The sequence below is a fragment of the Diceros bicornis genome, chromosome 38 (genome assembly GCF_020826845.1).
Source record: "Diceros bicornis minor isolate mBicDic1 chromosome 38, mDicBic1.mat.cur, whole genome shotgun sequence".
In the NCBI taxonomy this organism is placed as follows: domain Eukaryota; kingdom Metazoa; phylum Chordata; class Mammalia; order Perissodactyla; family Rhinocerotidae; genus Diceros; species Diceros bicornis.
Window position 1 is genome coordinate 12898739 of NC_080777.1, and position 25495 is coordinate 12924233.

General features: G+C 37.2%; 1 protein-coding gene across 2 annotated transcripts in view; it reads left to right on the top strand.

The window, feature by feature from the left end:
- Positions 1-25495, top strand: part of RAB3GAP2 (RAB3 GTPase activating non-catalytic protein subunit 2) — a 102268-nt gene that overhangs the window by 52119 nt on the left and 24654 nt on the right. For both annotated transcript variants that reach the window (XM_058533683.1, XM_058533684.1), the window contains exons 10-21: positions 4309-4457; positions 5303-5382; positions 5513-5602; positions 7428-7567; positions 9359-9575; positions 10169-10312; positions 10540-10622; positions 10971-11035; positions 14792-14882; positions 17413-17540; positions 19831-20044; positions 20431-20528. In XM_058533683.1, the coding sequence (XP_058389666.1) occupies positions 4309-4457; positions 5303-5382; positions 5513-5602; positions 7428-7567; positions 9359-9575; positions 10169-10312; positions 10540-10622; positions 10971-11035; positions 14792-14882; positions 17413-17540; positions 19831-20044; positions 20431-20528 (1499 nt within the window). The remainder of the gene's footprint in view (positions 1-4308; positions 4458-5302; positions 5383-5512; positions 5603-7427; positions 7568-9358; positions 9576-10168; positions 10313-10539; positions 10623-10970; positions 11036-14791; positions 14883-17412; positions 17541-19830; positions 20045-20430; positions 20529-25495) is intronic.

The following is a 25495-nucleotide window of genomic DNA, read 5'->3' on the forward strand; positions in this document are numbered from 1 at the left end:
TAAATTTGAGCAAATGAGTGGATGATCAGACTGTTTACTGAAATGAGAATAAGGAGAAGGAAGAGGTTTGAGGTGGACAAATTGAGAGTCATGTTCTTTACAGGTTAACTTGTGACACAATTATACATTCAGATGGAGGTGTCAAGTAGGCAGTTGGATATATGAGTCGGAAGTTCAGAGAGGAAGTCTGGATTATCAGTATAAATTTGGGAGGGAGTGGTTAACTATGGAATGCTTCATAGAATTCAAGAAAGGGAGAAGGTCCATTGGATTTGACAACATAAAGCTCTTCATTAACTCTGATATGAGGAATTTAAGTGGAACGGTGAAGATGAAAGCCAGATTGGGGTAGGTTTAAAAATAAATATTTCCACCCACTACTTTCAAAAATCAGAAGCACAAGAACAAGAAATCAAATCACAGCATCTCCATTTTTATCTCTAGTCCTAACCTCTTCCTTAAACTTCATACTCGTTTTCCAGCTCCTACTGAACATTTCCACCTGGGTATCCAAACTTAACATATCCAAAACAGAATTCTTGATTTCCTCCCATCAAGCTTGTTTTTTCTTCCATCTCTTCCATATCATCTCTCTTCTTCTTCTTTTGTTCACACCAAAAGATTTTGAGTCACCCTTGACTCTTCTCTTGTACTCGTGTTCCTCGTCCAGTCCACCTTTTGCCTCTACCTCCACGATATGTCCTGAATCTGACCACTTCTCATCTCTGCCATTGTTAGCATGGTAGTGCAAGCCACCATCATCTCTTGGTTGAACCACTGAAGAAAAAAATTCTAACTGGTCTTTCTGCTTCCTTTTTCCCCTCTCTAAAATCTGTTCACCAGTTACTATCTAATGTGATTCTTTTGAAATATAAATCATATTTTTGTCCCTCTTTTGCTCACAACCTTATAGTGGTTTCCCATCTTATCCCTAACAAAACCCAAAGACCTTACAATGGCATACAAGGCCTGACGCTGTCTGATTTATGGGACTTCTTTTACCTTGTCTTCTATAGCACCCCTCTGCCCCTCTGTGTTCCACCACGCTGGTCTCCTTATTCCTCAGATACACCAAGCATCCTCCCACTTTAGAGCATTTGTAATTGTTGCTCCTTCTGCCTGGAAAATTTTACCCAGCTAGCCACATGGCTCTCTCCCTCACTTCACTCAGGTCTCCGTAGAAATACCATTTTGTCAAAGAGGCGTTCTTTAGCCAATGTAATAGACCTATAAAATTATCCAACGAGTTTGGCTTCATGGAAATTTATATGAAGAGGAACTTGAAGATGTTTCAAAGTGTAGAAAGGCCTCAGATATTCAGGGAAAACCCTAAATGACCATGTAACAATAACTCCAGGAAAAAAATTCACATCTAAGGAAATGTAATTACAGTAGGCAGCTTGTCTGAACAGTGAATAATATTTACAGCATTCTTAATAATGAAAACAGTGAATGTGAATGTGTGGGTATATTGGAAGGATATGGGGAGAAGAGGAGAAGCTGTAAATAAGCCGTATCTTCATAAATACTTTAAGTCAATGAAAAATAATGCTAAACTTGGTGACTCAAAAGGCAACAGTCCTCTAGAGTCCACCAATTTTCTACAATACAGAGAACAAGACAGAATATTAAAGAATACCACAGGGATGCAGTCAGCAAAACCTAGACTGTGGGAAATTCGTGTCAGACAACCTGGTGTCTTCAACAAATAGATTTCAAGGGATTGGGGACATGGAGAGGGATCGAGGAGGACAGTAGGATTTTGGGTGGTCTTGTATGCCCATTTGTTGTGGTCCTCACTTTGAAACCCAGATGTATTGTGTTTCTGTGGCAATGATCAGCTGTTTTGCTGCAAACAGCAGAGAATGCAGAAAGTTTAGGTCAACGAAGATTGAGATTTAGCCAGATGAGTGTGTGGAGGGAGAGAGGGACAGAGTTGTGGGTTTCCGCAAGATAGTGATTATGATGGAACATGAATCTAAGAAGAAGAAGGAAGGTGATCATAAGAATTGCTTCATAAATAGTGAAAAAACACTAGGATTAATGAATTGAAGCTCTTAATGAAATTGTGGAATTATTACAGGGAGTTCCTAGGTGGAAAGCTAAGAGTTGGTAGTCAAAGAGTGGTATGATTGGAATCAAGGTTTCAAAGAATATACAATTGTTGATGACAGAAGCTAAGGTATGGCATTGAAAGCAGATGACAAATTATGGAAAAAAGTATAACTAGTGGTAAGGATGGAAAGAACTGATCAACCATCTCTTTAGAAGAAATTAGAATAAATTCACTTAAAATTTTGGGTACATATTGCAAAATTGTCCTCTAGATAGCTTGTAGCAATATATGCTCACACCAATAGTGTGTAGGAATATGAAGAGAAGTTATGTTAAAACTTGAATTTCAATTTATATGCCACACAATTCACCCTTTGATTTTGTTCTGGTAGAATCAGGCAAAATTTAGGCTAATTTTATCATATAGCAAAAACATTTTCTGTATTGAATCATGAATTCATTCATGAATATGAGACAGACATTCTGATCTTTCAGAATAATCCAACTTTTACAATGGTTATTTGATCGCTTTAATCCCTAAATCCAGTAAATGGTTTGCTTATGAACTCCTAAAAGTATTTCCTTTCCCAGGACTCTTCTTCAGGAGCAACACATTTTTTGACCATTTTTAGGCAATACCTATAAATGAAAATTAGGATAACTCATGTTCCATTCTACAGTATACTTGAGTTCAGAACCTCTCAACGGAGTGTCTTCATTGACCATATGAGTACCCATATGAAGACACTGCCTGAGTCCACAGATGTTGAAGTCTAGCAGCAGATCTTTACTTCCTAGATCTTCCCCCTCTTTCTCTCTCTGCCACCCAGGTGAATTTAAATGACACTGGTTTTTTCTCTACTGTTCCACACACATGTGGATGTCAGCATTCAGTCTGTCTGGTTGTGCTCTTAGAGCCCTGGGGAAATGAAAAGTAACTCATTATAAAAGGTTGGGGTTTTCTGGACTACGAAGTAGATATTTGTTCTCGCTGTGTTGGGAAGCATCTCGCACAGATGCTCTCTCACCTTCTTGGTGGGATTGTAAATTAGCGCTACCTCTGTGGAATGCAGTGGAACAGTACTTAATAAATTTTTTTAAAATATAGATCCGGGCCCCGTGGCTTGGCGGTTAGGTGCGCGCGCTCCGCTGCTGGCGGCCCAGGTTCGGATCCTGGGCGCGCACCGGCGCACAGCTTCTCCGGCCATGCTGAGGCTGCGTCCCACATGCAGCAACTAGAAGGATGTGCAACTGTGACATACAACTATCTACTGGGGCTTTGGGGGAAAAATAAATAAATAAAATTTAAAAAAAAAAAAACATTTAAAATATAAATCCGCTTTGAGCCTGCACTTCTGTTTATAAGAATTTACCATACACATAGACTTATATGGGTGTGCAAAGACATATCAAGGATATATATTGCAGCAGCATTTGTAGTGGCAAAAGATGGGAGACAACCTAAATGTCCATCAGTAGGTCAAGTCAGTTATGGTATGACCACACAGTGGGATACTCTGAGTGACTGAGAAGAATGAGACATGTCTCCTTGATGTTTTATTAAAGAAAAAAAACCAAGGCATAGTTTATTTGATGTGCTGTCATTTATGTATGTACAACATCTCTGGAAAGCAGCATGAGGAACTGTATCAGTTGTTGCCTCTAAGTGAACTGATACCTGGAGGTATAAATGGGCTGTATACTTCTTGTACCATTGAATTTTGTATCTGTTTTAAAAATTAATATTTAAATTTTGTTTTTGTCGTATTTTATAGCTTAGAGGAATTGTAGATGGCAGTTTTAAGATCCTGTGAATATTTTATGACATTGATTTTGTAGCTTTTAAAAATGACTTTTGTCTGTTAAATAAAACTAAGTAGGGCCCAGCCTGGTGGCCTAGTGGTTAAGTTCAGCGCACTCCGCTTCGGCAGCCTGGGTTCTCAGGTTTGGATCCCAGGCACGGACCTACACCACTTGTCAGCCATGCTGTGGCAGCGTCCCATATACAAAATAGAGGAAGGTTGGCACAGATGTCAGCTCAGGGCTAATCTTCCTCAAGCGAAAAAAAAAAAAAAAAGGGAGAAAGATTGGCAACAGATGTTAGCTCAGCTTGAATCTTCCTCAAGCAAAAACAAACAAACAAAAAACTAGGCAGTTAGCATCTTAGAATGGAGTTGAAGTAAAAATTTAATGACCTAAAATTACAGTGTCATTTCAGTGCATTCAAATCATGTGTTGTTGTATTATCATTAGGTATTATGACTCTGTGCCCTTTCGATCAAATGAAGACTGCCTCCAATATAGGTGGGTTTAATGCAGCAGTGAAAACCAGCCCACCCGCCATGTCCCAGTATATCACTGTGGGGTCCAGTCCCTTTACTGGCTTCTTCTATGCTTTGGAGGTAAGCGTTCCATCGCTGATTATAAGTGAGGCCGTTCTCGATTCTTCACCTTGTTTGCAAATTGGATATGGTACCTTAGCCTTAGAAAGGTTAAGCAGTTTACGTTTCTAAGTTTCAGTTTAAGCTAAAATTAGTCTCAACTCGATTTCTTCTAAATTCTTTAGATTAACTGAGAAGGTGCTCAAGTCAATATTAAATAAACAACCTTCTTTGCTTCTGACGCCTAGAGTTCTCGGGCAGTTGAGTTTTATTTAAATATTGGTGCGATAGCGAGAAACACAGGGTCGTTAATGATGTCAGCCCGCCAGGGATTAGAGTAAAGGAAGAATTGTAAAGACAGAACAACCTGCCAGCTTAGTTGGTAAAATTGCTTCCTAAAATATGGGAAAGTTAGGTGACAGATTTGGCTCTTATCTCTTGTTTAAAAAGCAGCCTTCTCAGAATTCTCCAAACTATCTTTTTACTTGGATAAAAGTATGTATTTAAAAAAAGAGGGAAAAAAGCCAGTTGTGTATAGATGGAAATCCATAGCTCTGCTAGAATAATGCCATCTTAGTGTCCTAGTTTAAATTTTTTTAATTAAATTACAATTTAAAGAGGGAAATCCTAAAGATGAAATAGATTACTACTGATTTTACTTTTAAACCATGGAGTTAAAACTTTTGATTATATGGCTACCTCCTATAATAAAGCTTTCACGATACCCTCTAAAAGATGCTGAATACTCTTGCTAGTCCAGGGTTTACAACTTTTCAAAACTTTTTAAAGTAAGCCTTGTTTAGAAAGTATATTTTGTTTCTTCACAGCTGTTAAGTGTTCTCTTTCAAATGTCCTGTTTTTTTCAGGGAAGCACACAGCCATTGTTATCTCATGTTGCACTAGCCGTTGCAAGTAAACTCACTTCGGCTTTATTTAATGCTGCCAGGTAATCATGTCACAATTACACTGAAAATTATCTAATTTGTACCTAGCTTGGTTTTTACCTTATATTTTTATAGTCTGTACTGTGAAACACTGGAAGCCCTGGTTTTATTCTAAACTTTCTTTCTTTTCAGTGGTTGGCTTGGTTGGAAAAGTAAGCATGAAGAAGAAACTGTCCAAAAGCAAAAGCCGAAGGTGGAACCAGCCACCCCGTTAGCTGTAAGGCAAGTCTGTCGTGCGCTTCTCAAAGTTTCATATTTTTAGAAATGTACTGTTCACTTTATGGTCTTTCAGTGTACTTTCAGTGGATTTGTTGATCTCGTGAGTCTTTGGAGCTCATTCGTGTGGGATATTTTTTCCACCAGAAGGTAAACTCCATGAGCACAGTGGTTCCTGCCTATTTTGTTTGCAGCTGTTTCCCTGTCATATAATAGGTCTCAACAGCTGTCTGTTGAGTATACTTTTTTTACGAACCCATATAAACTTAGCTTAAGTTGCAGGAAAATTAGTTTTGTGAGAGCTGTTGAATTTCTTTCTTTAAAAAGTTTAGATAGTTTGTCACTAAGCTGTATAAACTTCAAAAGTATCTAGTGATTTCTTTAAAAAAAATAAAAACACAGGCTGGCCCCGTGTCCTAGTAGTTAAGTTTGGCGTGTTCTGCTGTGGCAGCCCGGGTTCGGTTCCTGGGTGCGAACCTACACTACTCATCGGTGGCCATGCTATGGCAGCGTCCCACATACAAAGTAGAGGAAGATTGGCACACATGTTAGCTCAGGGCAAATTTTTCTCAGCAAGAGAAATGAAAATAAAAACAGGAGTCACATGGGGCCGGCCTCGTGGCATAGCGGTTAAGTGCACGCCCACCACTGCTGGCGGCCTGGGTTCGGATCCTGGGCGCAAACTGATGCACCGCTTGTCAGGCTATGCTGTGGCGGTGTCCCATATAAAGTGGAGGAAGATGGGTACAGATGTTAGCCTAGGGCCAGTCTTCCTCAGCAAAAAAAGGAGGGTTCGCATGGATGTTAGCTCAGGGCTGATCTTCCTCACAAAAAAAAAAACAGGAGTCACGGGCATTCAAGCGCTCTTCTGAATGTTGGCTCGGGCTTTCTTGCTTACATCAGCAGTGCTGTAGATATTTAGTGTATGTGTCAGGTTTTAGGGGGGAAGGTGTGATTTTTACTTGATTTTGTTTTTAAATCATTTTTTATTACCTAATGTAAAGTACCACCATGAAGGAAAATAAAAACCTCCCTTTTTTTTAGATGTTCTTCAACTAAAGAGATATAACTAATTATCTGTTATTAAAATTTCTTGAAGATTATCTTCTAAGGTTTTTTTGTCATATTTTAAAATATTGTAACACATCACATTTTCTGAATTCACCCAAGAATCCGGAAACAAGCCAGATGGCCTGTGCATTCAAACAGATGTAAGAAAGTTTCAGCACTTGGTCTCAGGGACTTTTCTCAAAGTGAGTGCTCCGGGTCATTTCTCAGCACCTCTTTACTTTTATTTTACTCACAGTTCTAATAAGGTTGGTTATAGACTAAGCGCAGTTTCGAGATAACTATTTAGAAGAAGGGAAGTTCTTGCTTCAGGCAAATACATTGGTGTCAGCAAGATATGATATCTAGCAAAAAAGAGAACAGATTAGGAATAAGAATTTAAAAGAGACAAAAGATGCCTGTGTAGGAGCAAAACGTTCTAAAATTTAGTTGGTTGTGAAGATGTTGTTTCCTATGACATACCACCATTCAATCAAGGAAAGAGAGAGTTATACTTGATGGTCTCTAAAAATATAAGGTTGTGGATATCTGTATAGAAAATCTATGAAATAAAACATAGGTGTTTTCATTTTGTAATGGCAGAAACTTCTTGATGTATTTTATAGCACAAATGGCAGCTGTGATTAGTTAATAAATTGACGATTAGTCCACACAAGTTCATATAAAAAAGATTCGGCCTATTTTGTTTATGCATTTTATTATTCTGTTATATATTTCTAGATTGGAATGTGATTTGAGCTTTTTATTTTCTTTTAAATATCAGATTTGGACTTCCAGATTCTAGACGCCATGGCGAAAGTATATGTCTGTCTCCATGTAACACATTGGCAGCAGTAACAGATGATTTTGGCAGAGTTATTTTATTGGATGTAGCCAGAGGAATTGCAATACGCATGTGGAAAGGTATTTCCTTACAAAAATCCAGAAAAAAAAGTGAATTTGCTTTTTATCCCAGTAGTTGAGCAACATGATCATCCTTTACCTTCTGGTTGATAACAGTGTTTATTTACTCCTTTATGTTTATACTTTCTTTTTTAACATGGACTCATATCGGCAACACTTGGTCCAGTAGTCCAATTGATATATCCTTTAAGTCTGACTTAAGGATATATCTTATAGGCACTTTTAACCTCTTTCTTATGTACTTCTTTTCCATTCTCACTGTCATTGTCATTGTCAATTCTGAAATTCGGTTTCTTGCTCCTGCTACATTCATTCCACTTTTCAAGGCCATGCTTGAGTTAAATGTTCTTTCCAAATCTAGAATCCCAAGTCTTTCAGATTTAAGATAGCAAAACCTAGCAAAATCCATCTTTGCTGACTTGACTTCCATATCCATATGCTTGGGTCAGTTCATTTAGGTTCTTGGCAACTATGTTGGTTGATATGATATCCTCAGGAAACTACTCTTAATCCATGTAGCTTCCCCACTCAAGATTATCTCATGGTGCAAATGGCTGCTGGAGCTCCAGCGTTCTTATCTGCTGGATCAGAGATAGGAAGAAGGGAGGGGAAAAGAAGAACTGTCAACTAAGTCAGTCCATTTTGGAGATATTTCCTGAAGTCTCTCCAACCTTTTCCTATAATATATTAGCCAGGACTTAGTCACATGACCTAACTAGAAGGCAGAGTTGAAAATATGTAGGCACATTGTCAACCTGAACAAAAGAAAATCTCCTTGACTAAGGAAGAAGTTGAGAATACATTGTTTGGAATCATCTAGAATAGTACCATGTCAGCCCAGACTACTGGTTGGAAACCACAATTCTGGTGCAATCTGGTCTGTACTTAACAATGTGAGGAATCATGGATTTGAGGACATTAAATTACTCAGACCAGACTGAGTCTACTCTCACGTTCTTGCCAAAGAACTCCTGCAGTGTTTACCTGCCACATGTTTAAGTGTCTGTAGAAATAGGTTTCAATGCTGCAGACACATCATTTCTCCTTGGTGTTTGTCTTCTGAAATAACGTCAAGGTGTGTTCTCAGCAAGACTTCCGGAGTATAGAAGACATAGGTATGCCAACTGGTCCAAATCCAGCATGGCGACCTTATTGCGGGCATTGTTGCTTGTCCTTCTGTAGCTGGTGCAGTCGATTTTCCTCCCCACACCGAGAAGAGAGGGATCAGTTGCCTGTGAGAGGGACCACCCTAAAATGGAAGGCAGTGTCAGCTGTGTCTTTCTTCTCATGTGCAGGAGCTTCCTCCCATGGCTCTGCAGCCCATGTTTTCCCTCTGTCTGCATACCACCAAGGCCCTGGAATAGCAGGAAATCAGTCTGATTTTTTTCTTATATTTCAATTGGACTTTTATTTTAAATCCAAACCTGATAACCTCCCCAGAATTTTTTAAATGGAGAGAATTTTTTAAAGAGAGGCAGGGAAGGGAATGGGATCAGGGAAGAGTACTCATGAGGCTTCAATGATGCCTATTTTCTTTTTAAAGAAAAAAAGTGATTGGAAGCAAAAATGGCAAAATATTAAGATTTAATAAGACTTGGTGATTGATTCAATATTTATTATATTATTACTATTTTCTGCTTAAGATATTTCATAATAAAAAGATAACATAGTTTTATAGACTTTCTTAACTACCCCCTCCCCACCAAAAAAAATATCCCAGAGTGCTTCAGAAGGCTGCGATTGAACTTAGATTAATAAACAAAATAACTTCCCTTTTCCTCTGTCTCCAAGGGTATCGGGATGCACAGATTGGCTGGATCCAGATTGTAGAGGACCTCCACGAAAGACTACCAGAAAAGGTGGATTTCTCCCCCTTTGGAAACACTCAGGGTCCGAGTCGAGTGGCTCAGTTCCTCGTGATCTATGCGCCAAGAAGGGGAATCTTAGAAGTGTGGAGCACACAGCAGGGGCCTAGGGTAGGCGCCTTCAACGTGGGAAAGCACTGCAGGTGAGCTGCAGCCCCTGGCATTCTCCTGGTTACAAAAAGGAATGCTGTTATTAAAGCAAAGTTTTTTTTAAAGCCACTTATTAGACTGCTGATTGTTTGAGAATTGAAATCTTCTTTATTGTGGTTTTTCCTGCGAGCACCTGGTATGTAATTAAGGATTAAATGTTTAATAATGAAGGAATCTTATTGAAAAGGCTATAATATGCTACTGAATTAAAGTCAGCTTTCGTGCTCCCATTTGTCCTCATCCCTTCCTTACGCTGTGGAGGCTCCAAGAGAAAGATTCCTTTCGAGTCCCCTAGTGATGATGTTAAGAGAGACGGATGCCTTGTTTGCCATTGCAGCACGGGGCTGATTGTGTTCATTTAATTTTCTAGCACATTTTAATAAGGTAGGTCTCAGCCAGTCGAGTTCTACTTTACTGGCAGTTTACTGAAACAATTCTCTGTTTTTAGTATCAATTAGTATTTATTTGCCATATTAATGCTCCTGAATTGATAATAATGTAGGGGTCCCTAGCTATAATAAAAGCACCTTTTGAGATTTCTCCTTTCTCTAGTATTTTTTACCATTTTGGTGTATGATTTCCTCAGGCTTCTGTATCCTGGCTATAAAATAATGGGCTTAAATAATGTTACCAGTCAGAGTTGGCAGCCACAGACTTACCAGATCTGTCTTGTTGATCCAGTGTCGGGAACTGTGAAAACAGTCAATGTCCCTTTCCATTTAGCACTGAGGTAAGATGTACCGAGTGTCTGCTTATTCATGTCCCTCTGCTGACTTTTCCTCGTCCCTTGTTTTGCTATTTGTTTTGCAGTTATTGTTTTGTTTTCTTTTCTCATTAGACTGATACCTTTAAAGTTAAATAGGAAGAATATAAAGGAAAAAGAAAGTTGGAGCATGTGAGAATTAGAAGGAAAACAATTTCACATTCTGTAAGAATTTGTTGTATTTGTTGTTTTAGTGATAAGAAGAGTGAACGAGCCAAGGACATGCACTTAGTTAAGAAACTAGGAGCCTTACTGAAAACAAAATCTCCCAGTCTTGGTAGGTATCCTTTAATAATAAGAATAAAACACACTGTTATGTCATTTTTTAAATTAATAGAATATTCTAAATGGAGTAATCAAAACTCTTCAAAGCATTTATGAGCTATTGCAACTCCTTTTTGGAATGAGGTGAGGTACCAGTCATCACGTGTAATTTTTAACGGAGTTGCTCTGTAAGGATGAAGTGTGCCATCTAGAGATGGAAAATTAAAATTTGTAATAATTTCTGCGAGAACCCAGAAATCCTTTAGACCGACTGATAGTACAAACGTGCATTTTTCTTTCAGAATAAAGTTCACCTGTAATAAAAGTGAAAATTTTACTTTGGTTAATTTTCTCTTTCTAGATTTGGTTGAAACAGAAATAAAGGAATTAATTCTCGATATTAAGTACCCTGCAACCAAAAAACAAGTAAGCATATATAATATATGAACTTTCCTGCTGAGTAGCTTTTACATATCCCTCTTAAGAAAATCTTTATCTTCCTGTTTCCCTCTAGACACGACAGCTAAAGTCTTCTTTTCATATTTTTATTCGTGTTCATCCTTTTTTATATTCCCATGTGGAAGTTCCTGTTTTCTCTTTTCTCTCTTCCTTCCTTCCTTCCTTCTTCCCTCCCTCCCTCCCTCCCATACACAAGTGCATATGTCTTATACACACACACACACAAATCCATACATAACATATATTCGGATTAAATAATAATAAATCACACACATATGTATGACCACCCACCTTAGGAAATAGAGTGTTATGGGAACTCTAAGGAGCCCTGTGTGTCCTTCCTCAATCCCGTCCCTTTCTCCCATCCCTAAGGTAACCGATGTTCAGCATTTTGTGTTTCTCTCTGTTTTGCTTTTCTTTATGGTTATATCATTTCTATATGGCTCCTTTAAAATACATTGATGCATTTTCTGCCTTTAAAAGCTTTTTTTAAATGGAGTCCTGCTCCACGTCTTGTGTAACTGACTCTCTTCCTTCAGCATTGTTTCTTTGAGTCCTCCACGTTGATGCATGGAGCTATGGTTGACTCCTGAACTGTGCCGTGTGAATCCCATTCTGTGATTATCATTTATTCATTCACTCTCCTGTCAGTGGACGTTTAGGTTGTTGCCGGTGTTTTTGCTCTTACGAACAGTGATACTATGATTATCCTTGTACATGGGTCCTGGTGCACATATGCAGGAGTTTCTCTTGAGTTTATACCGAAGAGTGGAATTGTAGGGTCTGAGCTGCTTTGGCTGTACTAGTTGATGATACATTGCTTCTCAAAATACTTGCACTAGGGGCTGGCCCCGTGGCTTAGCGGTTAAGTGCGCGTGCTCCACTGCTGGCGGCCCGGGTTCAGATCCCGGGCGCGCACTGACGCACCGCTTCTCTGGCTGTGCTGAGGCCGCGTCCCACAGACAACAACTAGAAGGATGTGCAGCTATGACATACAACTATCTACTGGGGCTTTGGGGGAAAAAAGGAGGAGGATTGGCAATAGATGTTAGCTCAGAGCCAGTCTTCCTCAGCAAAAAGAGGAGGATTAGCATGGATGTTAGCTCAGGGCTGATCTTCCTCACCAAAAAAAAAAAAAATACTTGCACTAATTTATATTCACTCTTATACTGTGTAAGATGCTCTGTTGCCCCACAGCCTCAGCATCTCATGGTGTTGTCAGACTTGTTACCCTTTCCAGGCTCGTGATTATAATATGGTAACTCATGATTTCTTTTATTCCCACTTCGCTGGTCCAGACCTCTCGTAATGCTGCTCAAGTTCTAACTCCATAAGTTCTTACATGACACTTCAGTCCCCATGGATATCTCTGAACTCCTGCTCTACTTTTAATCAGAACTGACAGCTAATGACTACTTGTTTTCTGCTTATTTCATGTATATTGGTCGCAGCTCCTCAACTTTTTCCTCTTTTAAGCTCCTTCAAGTAGGGACCTTACTGAATATGGCATTTTCATAATCCACAGCATCTCAAATAATGCTCGACACATGGGAGAATTCAGTGAACACTGATTTATTTTCACCTCTTTTATTTCACTGTTGCATTCAATTTTTAAAAACACTTTTTATGGTTTCATTTAGAACAGGCAATTCCCTGTGACTTTTAATCGAGTTTTCCATTCCACTGACAGTGCTAATTGGCTCTCATTTTCCTCAGGGCAAAGTCTCAGTTATGAAAGATGACACTCTGATGACAAGATGGGCACCTAGAGAGGCAGTTTAGGGAACCTATAGTAGAAAGGGAGGGTCGTAACCCAAACAAGTCTTCTCATTCCGATACCATCTTTCTTCTTATCTTACGTCATGGAACAACACAATTGGGGAACTTAGCATAGTGTGAACTATCTTGGTTTTCTGTTTTTGTTTTGTTTTGTTTTTTACTATACTACTGAATTGTATATGAAGCTATGAATTTTATAAAAAATGCTGGAAAGCTAATAGTGAAAGTCGTGTGTTGTTTTATGACACTAAAGGGAGAAAAGTAACCAGTTTAGGCTTTGGAAGACTGAAAAATAGAAAGGAAGGTAAGCCAGCTGCTAGTTTGTGTAATAGTAGACAGAACAGAGGCAGATTACGTTTTCTGGGGAATTGCCTCGTTCAGTCTCTTTCTTTATATCCTCCAAATGGTTGCCTCATCATAGACCTGACCAACCTCTTGAGCCACTCTCTAAATCTATTTCTCCCCCAGACACACAGAGGTTGATGTATTATGATCTGATATTTGTTTCATGCCACATTCTCAGCTTACTTTTTAAACTATTTAATCTCATCAATAAAAAGCCAATTTAATGTGCTGATATGACAAGATAAGTATGCACTTTAGCTGCTGTGTCTAACTCATTGGTGATTCTGATGGTTGCTTCTTTAGACATAAAGAGATATTTTAGAACTGGTGATGAAGGCTCTTAAATATCTCCCAGGGGCAGGAAGGGTAGGTGGGGTGAGGTAGGGAGTATATGTATCTAGCATGGCCTCTACATTCAGCCAGCCACGCTCAAATGCAGTAATTAAGTTGTTGTCAGCTTTTTGTTACCGAGCAGTGGGCTCGCTCTCTGCTCACCGCAATCTGAGCCAATTAATCACAACAAGTTAGGGATCGAGAAAGGAAGTTTTGGGGCCCGCCTGGTGGCGCAGGTGGTTAAGTGCGTGCGCTCTGCTGCGGCGGCCTGGGGTTCACCGGTTTGGATCCCGGGCGTGCACCAACGCACCGCTTGTCCGGCCATGCTGTGGCTACATCCCATATAAAGTGTAGGAAGATGGGCATGAATGTTAGCCCAGGGCCAGTCTTCCTCAGCAAAAAGAGGAGGATTGGCAGATGTTAGCCCAGGGCCAATCTTCCTCCCCCCCAAAAAAAAAAGGAAGTTTTAATTCGATTGGGGACATAATTGGGAAGATGGCAGACTAATGTCTCAAAAACACCATCTTCGAGGATTACAGAATCTTGAGGCAGTTATATAGGGAAAATGGGCAGTGAGGAGGGGGTCCAGGATGTTGGTCTCCAGCCGTGATGGGCTCCAGGCATTACATTGTTCCGTCCTTCTGTCAGCTGTGAGGGATACCTTGTAGGTGTATTTCCTGCCTGTGATCAACCTGTTCCTGGAAAGAAACTCATAGAACAAAGTTTTAATTTATCAAGCTATAGGGGAGTACATTTGTAAACAGAGGCCATAAATCAGGAGAGCATGTGAATTTTTTTAGAGTACGTGCCGAGCAGCGAGTAGTCACACAGAGGAGGGGCTGGGGTCATTTAGAGTAACAAGATGGCCTCACTTATGCTCACTTAACACTTGTATTATTGACATGACAGTAACAGCCTCTGCTTGGCATTTATGCCTATATAGTTTGACTTATCAAACTCTTCTTACTGGTGAATAGTTTTATCTCTATTTCTATTTTGTCTTGGCCTGTTAAACATCACTTGCCTTCTAGTTGTTTCATCCTTGATCTGGACTTTTTGTCATTATACCATATTTACTGTGACATGAAATTGATTACATATTACATATGATGCAACTTTAATTCTCAGGTATGTATACTAAAACATGTTAAAAATGGAGCTTCCCTTTGAAACTTGAGACAGTGATAATATAACCATAAATATAAAATTTAAAAAACAAAATCATTGCCTTCTAATTATTAGAATTGCTCAATATCTTTCTTCTAGGCTTTGGAAAGCATTTTGGCAAGTGAATGCTTACCATTTTCCTGCCTTAGAAACATCACTCAGACTTTAATGGACACTTTACAAAATCAAGGTAATAGGGTTTGTACTGATTGGAGGTTGTGGTCTCACTTTATAGAAAGCTATTAACTGCTATGATACCATCATGTTGCTTTAATGTGGAAATAATATATGTAAGAAATAAGAAAACTTATTTCGTACCTTTAGTGTTGGGGACTTTTTATTCCCTCTTCAGTGAATGCGGTAGGTCTTCATCTGAGCTTTCTCTGAATATATTGATTCTGTTTCTTACTACAAATATTTCTCTTTTGAATCCCTCTACTGTGAGGAAAGATAGCAGTATAGATTGATGAGAAGTGATTATTCTGATGTAGTTGTAGAACATTCGAAAACCAGTGGCATGAGGGGAAAGTTAGCTGGTGGTATGCAGAAAACAGCCAGCTTCACTTGCTGTCATTGTTTTTTATTTAACTTTATGGGAGGAGAGAGATTTCTGTAGATGGGACGTTCTTTAAGTAATATCATTTTGACCAAGATAATGATAAAAAATACAGTCAACTCTCATTATCCATGAGGGGATTGGTTCCAGCACCCCCCATCAGAATCCTCAGATGCTCAAGTCCCTTATATAGAATGGTGTATACATTTGCATATAACCTACACACATCCTCCCGTATACTTTAAATCGTCTCTAGTTTACTTATAATACCTAATGCAATGTAAATGCTATATAAATAGTTGTAATACTGTGTTGTTTAGGGAATAATGACAAGAAAAAGGTCTGTACACATTCAGTACAGAGGCAGCCATCGTAGGCCTTTTGACCTGCACCTGGTTGAATCCTGGGATGTGGAACCTGTGCATATGCAGGGTTGACTGTATTTGTGATTTGATTAATGTTCTCTCAGCCTATGGAATCCACATTTTCTCATCCGTTTCCTTCATGAACAGAGTTAGGACTTCTAGTCACAGAGTATGATTAAATTATTACTTCTGAGTTTTATGCTTGTTTTTTACTGTTCAGAATTTGTCTGAAAAAGAATTATATCTGTAACCATGGGGTTGTAACTCCACACTCTCTCCAGCTGAGCTAGCAAAATTCAATTTACTCTGAATTCCTAACATAAATTAAATTGCAGTATACTGACTTCATCTAGTCATGACTTTTTGCTTGTCATATTAATTATATAAAGCCAGCTTTGCACGTAATTATATTTGTATTTAAGCCAATTCAAAGTGGCTTAATAAACAAATCATAATATGCCCTTTTGGGACTTTAAGCTTCCTAATTTTGAGATTCTTTTTTCAACACGTATGTAAAGCTGACTTTTGGTAAACAGTGAACTTCTTTAGTGCATGTACCTTGTTAGAAATACCTCTTTTAAAAAGCATAGTATACCTACTTAACAAAGCCCCTCCATCCCTCAGGGCTTTAACAAAATGTCAGAATTTATTAAATCAAAAATTGTGTGGCACTGAGCTTGGAGTAAACCAAATACCATTGTTGGCGTTCTATAAAATCATTACTGGTTTCAAGTTTTACCCATAAATGAGATTCCTAAAAATTTCAAGTATTTAGTATGCTAAGTTTTATTATGGCTATAACAACTTAGACATATTCTAGATTACTTTATCCTAAATAAGAGTTCTTCGGGGGGCCAGCCCCATGGCTTAGTGGTTAAGTGCGCGAGCTCCGCTACTGGCGGCCGGGTTCAGATCCCGGGTGTGCACCGATGCACCGCTTCTCCAGCCATGCTGAGGTGGCGTCCCACATACAGCAACTAGAAGGATGTGCAACTATGACATACAACTATCTACTGGGGCTTTGGGGAGAAAAAGGGAAGAAAAAGGTGGAGGATCGGCAATACATGTTAGCTCAGAGCCGATCTTCCTCAGCAAAAAGAGGAGGATTGGCATGGATGGTAGCTCAGGGCTGATCTTCATCACACACAAAAAAAGAGTTCTTCGGGGTTTTCAGTGTCTGCCTTTTTAAAGAATAAGTATTTGTTTTCTATTACATATAAATATTTAAATTATCATACAAGAATGTATTATATACAAAGCGAGTATTTTTCCAGCATTCATCTTGAAAAAAACCTGATTGATGGAGGATATTAAGTGGAATTCTGCTTTTGGTCTCTTTGCCATCCTTTCTCGAGGATGCATCTGTCACAGTCCACAGTTTCTGGTTGGATTATAATATCTTTGACGACCATGAGAACAGGGAGAGCCAGGCAGCTTTCTATTTGTCTGTCCTCAGTGTGGGAGCATAATAGGCAGCATATGGGTTATGGGGAGAGGAAGAACATTTTCAAAGCTGTTTCCAGGTCATTTCTTTAAATTTGACTATTACACTAAGATAGTTCTTTTTTCTTTTTCTCTTTTTTCCTCTGCTGTTAGACCATCTTATTTAAAAATTTAGACATTTTGCCATAATGGAAAAATTGTCTTTGTTTTATTAATCTGTTATAGCTTAAGCATCCCAATATTTAATAAAATAGTACATCAGAGAATTATGTAATAATATTAAGAGATTTAATGAAGGAAAAGCCTTTTTATGAGTCTAAGTATATCTCTTTAATGTATTTTTTTCTACCTTTTAGAGCTTGAGTCTGTTGATGAAGGATTGCTGCAGTTTTGTGCCAATAAACTGAAATTACTTCATCTTTATGAATCTGTCAGTCAATTAAATTCCCTTGATTTTCATTCAGACACACCATTCTCTGATAATGTGAGTAATCCCATTTTTTATTATACAAAATAATCTCTTTATTTTTAACTTTTTAAATTGGTAGTAAAGAAGTAGAAAATTAAGAATTTTTATAAAATGTAAAGGTGTATTTTCTTTACAAGACCTCCTGCTGACTCTCTGTGCCTTACTGCTAAATTTGTATTATTTATTTATTATATTGCATTTTATTGTTAATCCATTTTCACTACCCTAGAAACATTTGGTTTTTCTCAGTTCATGTTTTAGTGTTCTTATAATACAACTTCTAGACAAGATTTGACAATTAAAATATATTCAGTTGACTAAAGTAGCAAAACTTTAATTTCTTTTAAAGAAAAACAAATGATTTTGCCAAACAGAAGAGACCGGTTTTTCTGTGTTGTTGTTGTTAGCAAACTCATACAGCTTACTCTCTTGTGTACTACATGATGAAATACATTTAAAAAATATTCTATCTTACATCAAAGTGTTTAAACTTTTTACAATCATGCACTGCATAATAACGTTTTGATCAACAACAGACTGCATATATGATGGTGATCTCATAGGATTAGCACCATATAGTCTAGGCGTGTAGTAGGTTATATCGTCTAGGTTTGTGTAAGTACCCTCTATGATGTTCACACAGCATGGAATCGCCTAACGATGCATTTCTCAGAACGTCTCCCCGTCATTAAGCAATACTTGACTGTATAGTAAATGTTCTATGTTTTTATTCTTTAAAACATAAAAGAGTGACAGCACCTTGTAATCTTTATTACAATGCAATTTTGTTCATTTCTGAGGAGTGTATACAAAATTCTTACTTTCCAGACAGAGAAATGACGTTTCCTTCATAGGGAATGGAGAGAAATACCGTCCTCTCTTCCCCTAAGGTCACTGTGACGGTGGCCGGGTTGCCTGGCTTCAGGGCCTCATGTCTTCTTATCTAAAGGAATATTATTGTTAAAGTGATTTTAGTGATTTGTCAAGTCTCTAGTAATGCTTTTGAAAAAAATTATGTGGTATGTGTGAAAGTTAATTGAGGTTTAAAGTAGAAGCCTTTTATTTTAAATACACATACATGAATAAAAATTTTCTAACAGAAAAATGAGAGAAGATTTTCTCTCTGTAATGGAAACAGCTTACACATTCTACCATATTTTTTATCTTTGGGATTATAGATGAATTTTATAAAGCATTTCAATAATCTGTTTATAATAATATTCTGTGATTGCCATTATGACAAAGCCATTTTTTCAGGGTCTTTTGGTTTTCTCTTTACTTGAGCAGTAGTGTAAAATCATTTCAAGCAATGAGAAAGTTCAAGTTGATTAAGTCATGTCTAAAGATTGCCTAGACGTTTCATAGACTCTTCAATGCCTAATTTTTTCATGAGGTCCGAACTCTCTCTTTCGCTCCCTGCCAAAGAAAATTAAATGTACGTCGTTAATAATCCCCTTTAGAATTCCTTTCCACTTGATAGCCCCAATGTAGTGTGTAAAGATAAAAGAAGAATTACAAAATTTTAAAAATGAGTTGGTAGATTGTTCTTTTATATTATTTTTTTACTTTTAAAGCACTTGGAGAATTAAAACCATATTTTGCCATAGACTTGTTTAGATCCTTCGGAAAACATGCAGTGAGCTTCGAGGCTGAATGGCTAATTTTGTACATATAAAACTAAAATTCAAATCTGAATTAATTCATTTTTGCTGTCTGTGAATGTAGTTCACATAGGCTAATGTATAAATTCAATATAGCATTGAATTGCTGGTATGCGTTCAGTAGCATTTTGCATTGTACTTCTTGTTTTTAAAAACAGCAGTCTTAAATAAATAAAACTGTTCTCGTTTAAGAATGCAGCTTTAATTATGTAGCATGGAGGGAAAAAAGTTTTACAGTGTTTACATTGCTTAATAAATAAGCATTCAGTTTCTTGTTGAATAGTTTCTTTAGTTTCCTCAGAATCACGAGAGTTGCAATTGACACCCTTTTAAATTTTTTCCTGATTACACAATAATATATGTTTAAAATTCAAACATTTTAGAAGAGTATAATCTCAAGAAACTTCCTAAAAATGATACTTTTAGTAATATATAGTGTTTCAAGATTTGTTTATTTTAATAACCTCCTACTCATGCATTTGAGAGTAAAGTTTTAAGCAGAGTACATTATAGCTACCACAGTAATTAAAAAGTCATCTTTGGCTCATAGTCCTGCATTTCATTCAGACTGTGGGGTTGACACATATGGCAGATTCATAGAAAGAGAGGTGGTCAATTCAGAACTTTTTTGTCTTATTTTTAAGGACTTGGCTGTGTTACTAAGGCTTGATGAGAAAGAACTCCTTCGGCTCCAGGCATTATTAGAGAAATATAAACAAGAGAACATCAGGACTGCTGTCCGATTTTCTGATGATAAGGATGGTGTGTTGCCTGTAAAAACATTCCTGGAATATTTAGAATATGAGAAAGATGCGCTCAACATAAAGAAGATAAGTGAAGAGGAGTATGTGGCTTTGGGTAGGTAGAGTAAGAAACTGCTCTATGAATCCTTCTTCTTCTAGATGAAAGCCCAGGAGAAGCTTCCAGCACCTCAAAGATTCAGTTTGTTTTGAAATTATATTAACCAAAGAATCTAATGTATATTTTTCAGTCAACAAATGAGACTCTGGATATCTAGGCACTACGTCATAAAAGTCATATTGTATTAATAAGTCTACTTAAGAGACAGTGTTAGACAAGTCATGATTTGCCTTCTGCTTTAATAAATCAAGCAAGTTGGACCATTACTTTCCCTTCTCTCATGTTGTTTTGATCCTATGGGCATGTAGATTGCAACTCAGGAAGATTGTTAGTCCAGTTGGTAAGTAGTCGTTGGTTGATGCATTCTGTTTTTGTGTTACTAGGCAGTTTCTTTTTTTGGAAGTGTTTGCATGGCGAGAGCTCCACTGAGGACATGTGTCACACTTTGGAGTCGTCTGGACTTAGCCCTCAGCTGTTGTTGGTAAGGTTTCTTGTTGCTGGATGCTGTTCTTTCTTGCTAATGTCATCCAGAAGTATCAGTCTTTTTTTACCATTGGCTAAAGCATATCGTAGAACATACATGAAAACTTTGTAAAAATCATCAAAGAAATTTATAATCACCACATTTCATTGAAGAATATTATTTTAGTTTTCTCATTCCTCATAAATTATAACAAGCATATTCAATGGTTGGCCTAAAATAAATTTAGAATCTGACATATATGCATGCATTTACAATGGACTGTGATCATCAGTAAAAATGTTCATATTAGAACTAAAAAAGATCTTATTTAGACAAAAAATAAATTTCCTTTAAAGCAATATAGAATTATCAAACATTTCCAAACTTTGAATATATGTTAGGATTTAATCTCTGTGCTGTAACAGATGTAAATAAAAGAATCATCCAATGGAAAAACTACACTAAACTTTTGCCCTTTCTGAAAAGGCCAAGGGAAGTTACCCCCCTTCTCTTTACCACCCTGCCACATGCACACATATACATACTCTTTCACACTCCCACTCACATCTTATATTTTGGCCAGGATTTAAGTGTTCTACCTTATTGAACTTACTGCGTTCATGCATTGTTTTAACTGAACATTTAAGTCCTTTAAAAATGTATTCTATTCTGCCTCACTATGCAGCATATGTGTCGGGAAGTAAAGCAGTTAAAGATACACATAGATTGTACATGGATGTTCATAAGCAGCTTTATTCATAATAGCCAAAAACCGAAACTACGTGAATGTCCTTCAGTGGGTGAATGGTTAAACACACTGTGGTGCATCCTTACCATGGAATACTCCTCAGCAATAAAAAGGAGTGAACTATTGATATACGCAACAGCTTGGATGAACCTCAAGGAAAATATGCTGAGTGGAAAAAAGCTAATCTTAAAAAGACACATGCTGCATGATTCCATTTTTGTAACAGTCATGAAATAGCATAATTACAGAGATGGAGAACAGATTAGTGGTTGCCAAGGGTTAGGGATGAGTTGGGGGAGGAGATGGGTGTGGCTATAAAGGGTTAACACGAGGAAGTCTTGTACCAATGATCTCGTTGGGTGTCTTGATGGTGATGATGGTCATGCAAAGCTACACATGTGATAAAATTGCAGGCACACATAAATGAGTGCATGTGTTACTGGTGAAATTTGAGTAGGCTCTCTTACCAACGTTAATTTCTTGGTTTTGGTACTGTGTAAGATATCATTCAGGGGAGATTGCTAGAAGGGTGCATGGGACTTCCCTGTGCTACCAGTGAATCTATAATTATTTCAGAATAAAAAGTTACGGGGCTGGCCCAGTGGCGTAGTGGTTACGTTCGCATGCTCCAGTGGCCTGGGGTTCATAGGTTCGGCCCCCAAGTGCGGACTTATGCACCACTCATCAAGCCATGCTGTGGTGGCATCCCATATTTTGCTCAGGGCCAATCTTCCTCACCAAAAAAAAATGACATAAAATAATAAGAAAAGTTAGAAAGAAAGGAGATAAGTAATACCTTTTATTCAAAGTTGAGACGCTTACATAAGATGAGTACAGAATAGTTCTTATTTTACATTGTGTTTAATCAATATCAATAAAATTTTCTTGTCTGCTTTAAATCTGGGGTCAAAGAAACACTTAAAAAAAATGAACCTTGAACCTTACCTCAAGCCATTTATAAACGTTGTCAAAATGAAAGCATAGATATAAGAGCTAAAACTACAAAACTTATAGAAGAAAACATAAGAGAAAGCTTGGTTTAGGCAAATATTTCTCAGGACACAGAAAAACATGGACTATAAAAGAAAAATACCGACAAATTATACTTCATCAAAATTCAAAACTTAGGTTTTTTAAAAGACTTTGTTAAGAAACTGAAAAGACAAGACTCCTTTTCAAAACTTATTTCTGATAAATGAATTCTATCCACATTATACAAAGAATTTGTACAACTCAATAATAAGACAAACAATACAATTAAAAAGCAAAAGATTTGAACAGACACATCACCAAAAAATATACGTACAAAAGGCAAATAATCACCTGAAAGATATTCAGCATCATTAGCCTTTAGGAAAATGCAAAAAAAATCACAGTGTCTCGTTCCCAAGAGAATGACTAAAATTGGAAAGATTGATCAGAGAGTTGACGAGGATATGGAGCAGTCAGGTCTCTCAATGCAGCAAATGGAAATGGAAACTAATGCAGCCACTTTGGAAAACAGTTTGAAAGTTTCTTATAAAATTGAACATAGATTTACCATAAAATCGAGCAATCTCACTCCTAGGTATTTATCAAGAGGAATGAAAATATATGTTTACATAGACTTGGACTGAAATATTTATTTATAATAGCCCAAACTGGAAATAACCCACATATCCACCAACTGATAAATGGATAAATTATGGTCTATCCATGTAATAGAATGAACTACTGGTACACAAAATAATATAAAGGAATCTCAAAAGCACTGTACTAGGTGAAAAGACCCCAAAACAAAAGACTACCTACTGTACGATTTCAGTTATATGAAATAGTAGAATAAGCAAAAATATAGTGACAAAGGAGCTGAACATTTGCCAGGGGATGAGGGTGGGGGTTGGAGACTGACCACAAAGAGGCACAAGTGAACTCTTGATGGAGATGCACTTTATTGTGTTTATGGTGTTGTTTACCCAACTTAAAATGAGGGAATTTTATTGTAAATATATATTCTACTATAATAAAGTCATATGTATTATATGGGAAATTTCCCTACTTGAAACCCATAAGGCTGTGATCTGTAAGTATATTATGTGCTATAAAATTTATAAAACGGGTTATAATTTTACATTAAATTATTTTTTTAAAAATCATCTAACTCTGAGAGACTGTATCTCACACATTCCAAATGATTGGTCTCTTTTCCTTTGCTTTTCCCAGATGAATGTTTTATGGCTAGATTTCTTTCTTTAAATATTATATCAGCACCTAAATGCTTTTAAGCAATCATTTAATTATAAAAAATCCTCTCATGAGTACAGAGTAATAGGTAAGAAGGCATCATCACTTAAAGCATGTAATTAGTAGTTATGAATGGGAAGGGAAGGGAGAACTTCTCTAAAAAAAAAAAATGCAAAGCCCAAGAATTAAAAGAATGTACAATAAGACCAGCTTTTAAAAAAGCCTGCTTGGTCATTGTGGTCACAGCAATCAGAGGAAAGGGCAGCCCACACTCAGGTCTTCACTAAGCCCTCTGGCCCTGGGAACATAGGTGCAGGGGTCCTGTGCACCATGCAGTAAGTGTGCATTCTGCTGGCATCTTGCTCGTTCCCAAAGCAGTTAGTGCCAGTGTCAAAATAGACCAATGACATCTTCCTGAGTTATTAAATTTCAAATAGCTTTTAAAGAGAATAAACTTCTGTTGTATTATATTAAAAGAGTGAACAGACTTTTAGATGTAAAAATCATAAATAAAAAGTGATGTCTTTCAGCAAAATATATTATTAGTGTTATAAAGACAATCTATTTGAAATGCTAATAACTCTTCCTATTCTTTTCTGATTATTTTCTGAAAATTTTAAATGGTAGTTTTATTGGAATTATATTCATGAAGAAACTTGGTATTTATAATCTAGGTTGTATAAATTCTAGATGTACTATACCCACAGATTTTTCTCTAAAACTTATATTGGATTTAGTCACTATTTTTCTCTATTAGTGTAATTCACAGGTGACAGCTGATAGATTTTCACAGCATTTAAAACTTTATAATTATCCTCCGTGGAATTTTATCAAGTTTTAGATTCTGTACCCTAAGGCAAACTCCAGTTTTCAGGAAAGACTAGACAATAAGGCTCGTCCAAAAGACTGACAAAATAGGTTTTTTTAAAATGTAGACACGCAAGGCTAACAGATGGCTTCCTCACGTTCTCTCTGCCAGCATTTCCACTTGAGTGAAGGATTGAAACATTTAGGATGTCAATGTTATAGGAGGATACTTTGCAAAAGTTAACGTTCATTAGGTGTTAGAAACATCAACCAAGGACTTGTGGGATTTTCTGTTTCATTCTTAGGTACAAGTTTTAACAAGTCTTAGTTACTGCCTGACTTAGAACAGAGAAATTAACTAAATTTCCTCTCCAGATTTCTATTATTCAAAATCTATTATTCAAATTTCATCTCGTAATATGTCAATATGTGACATTTACATGTGAAATAACATAATTCACATTTATAATATGTGAATCTATAATATGAATGTTTGCATTCTGAATAATATAGTGTGACATTATTTGCTATGATGTTTTGAATTTTGTATTTACTAGTTAAGAAATAGTTACTTTCTATATGTTATCTTTTCCTGTTGTGTATGTCCATGTGTATGTTTCTATGTGGTAGCTTAATTTATCTCTGTATTTTCTTCTTTCACCTTAATTTTTTCTATAGTTTAAAAAATCTTTCTGTTGCCTGTAAGTGATTCTAAAATTGTATCGTTGTGTTCTAATGGCTCCCATGGCATCCTCTATTTTACGGTGACCTTCTAGTACAAACAAAAGCTTAATTGATTGGAATTTTTAAAGTTTATTAAAAAAAAAACAATGGGGCTGGCCCCCTGGCCAAGTGGTTTAAGTTCTGCGTGTTCCACTTTGGCAGCCCGGTTTCACAGGTTCTGATCCCGGGCGCGGACTTGCTCCACTCATCAGCGACGCTGTGGAGGCGTCCCATGTACAAAGTAGAGGAAGATAGGCACAGATGTTAGCTCAGGGCTGATCTTCTTCAAGCACAAAAAAAGAAAAAGAGGAAGATTGCCAATGGATGTTAGCTCAGGGCGAATCTTCCTCAGCAAAAAAAAAAAAAAAGAAAAAGAAAAACACACTCTGGGTTATAAGCAAAGATTACCTGATTGGACGAGAGATAGAGAAGGGCCAGCCTAGGAAGAGACAGGGAAGGGGAGTTAGGCAGAGGAACAGGTTTT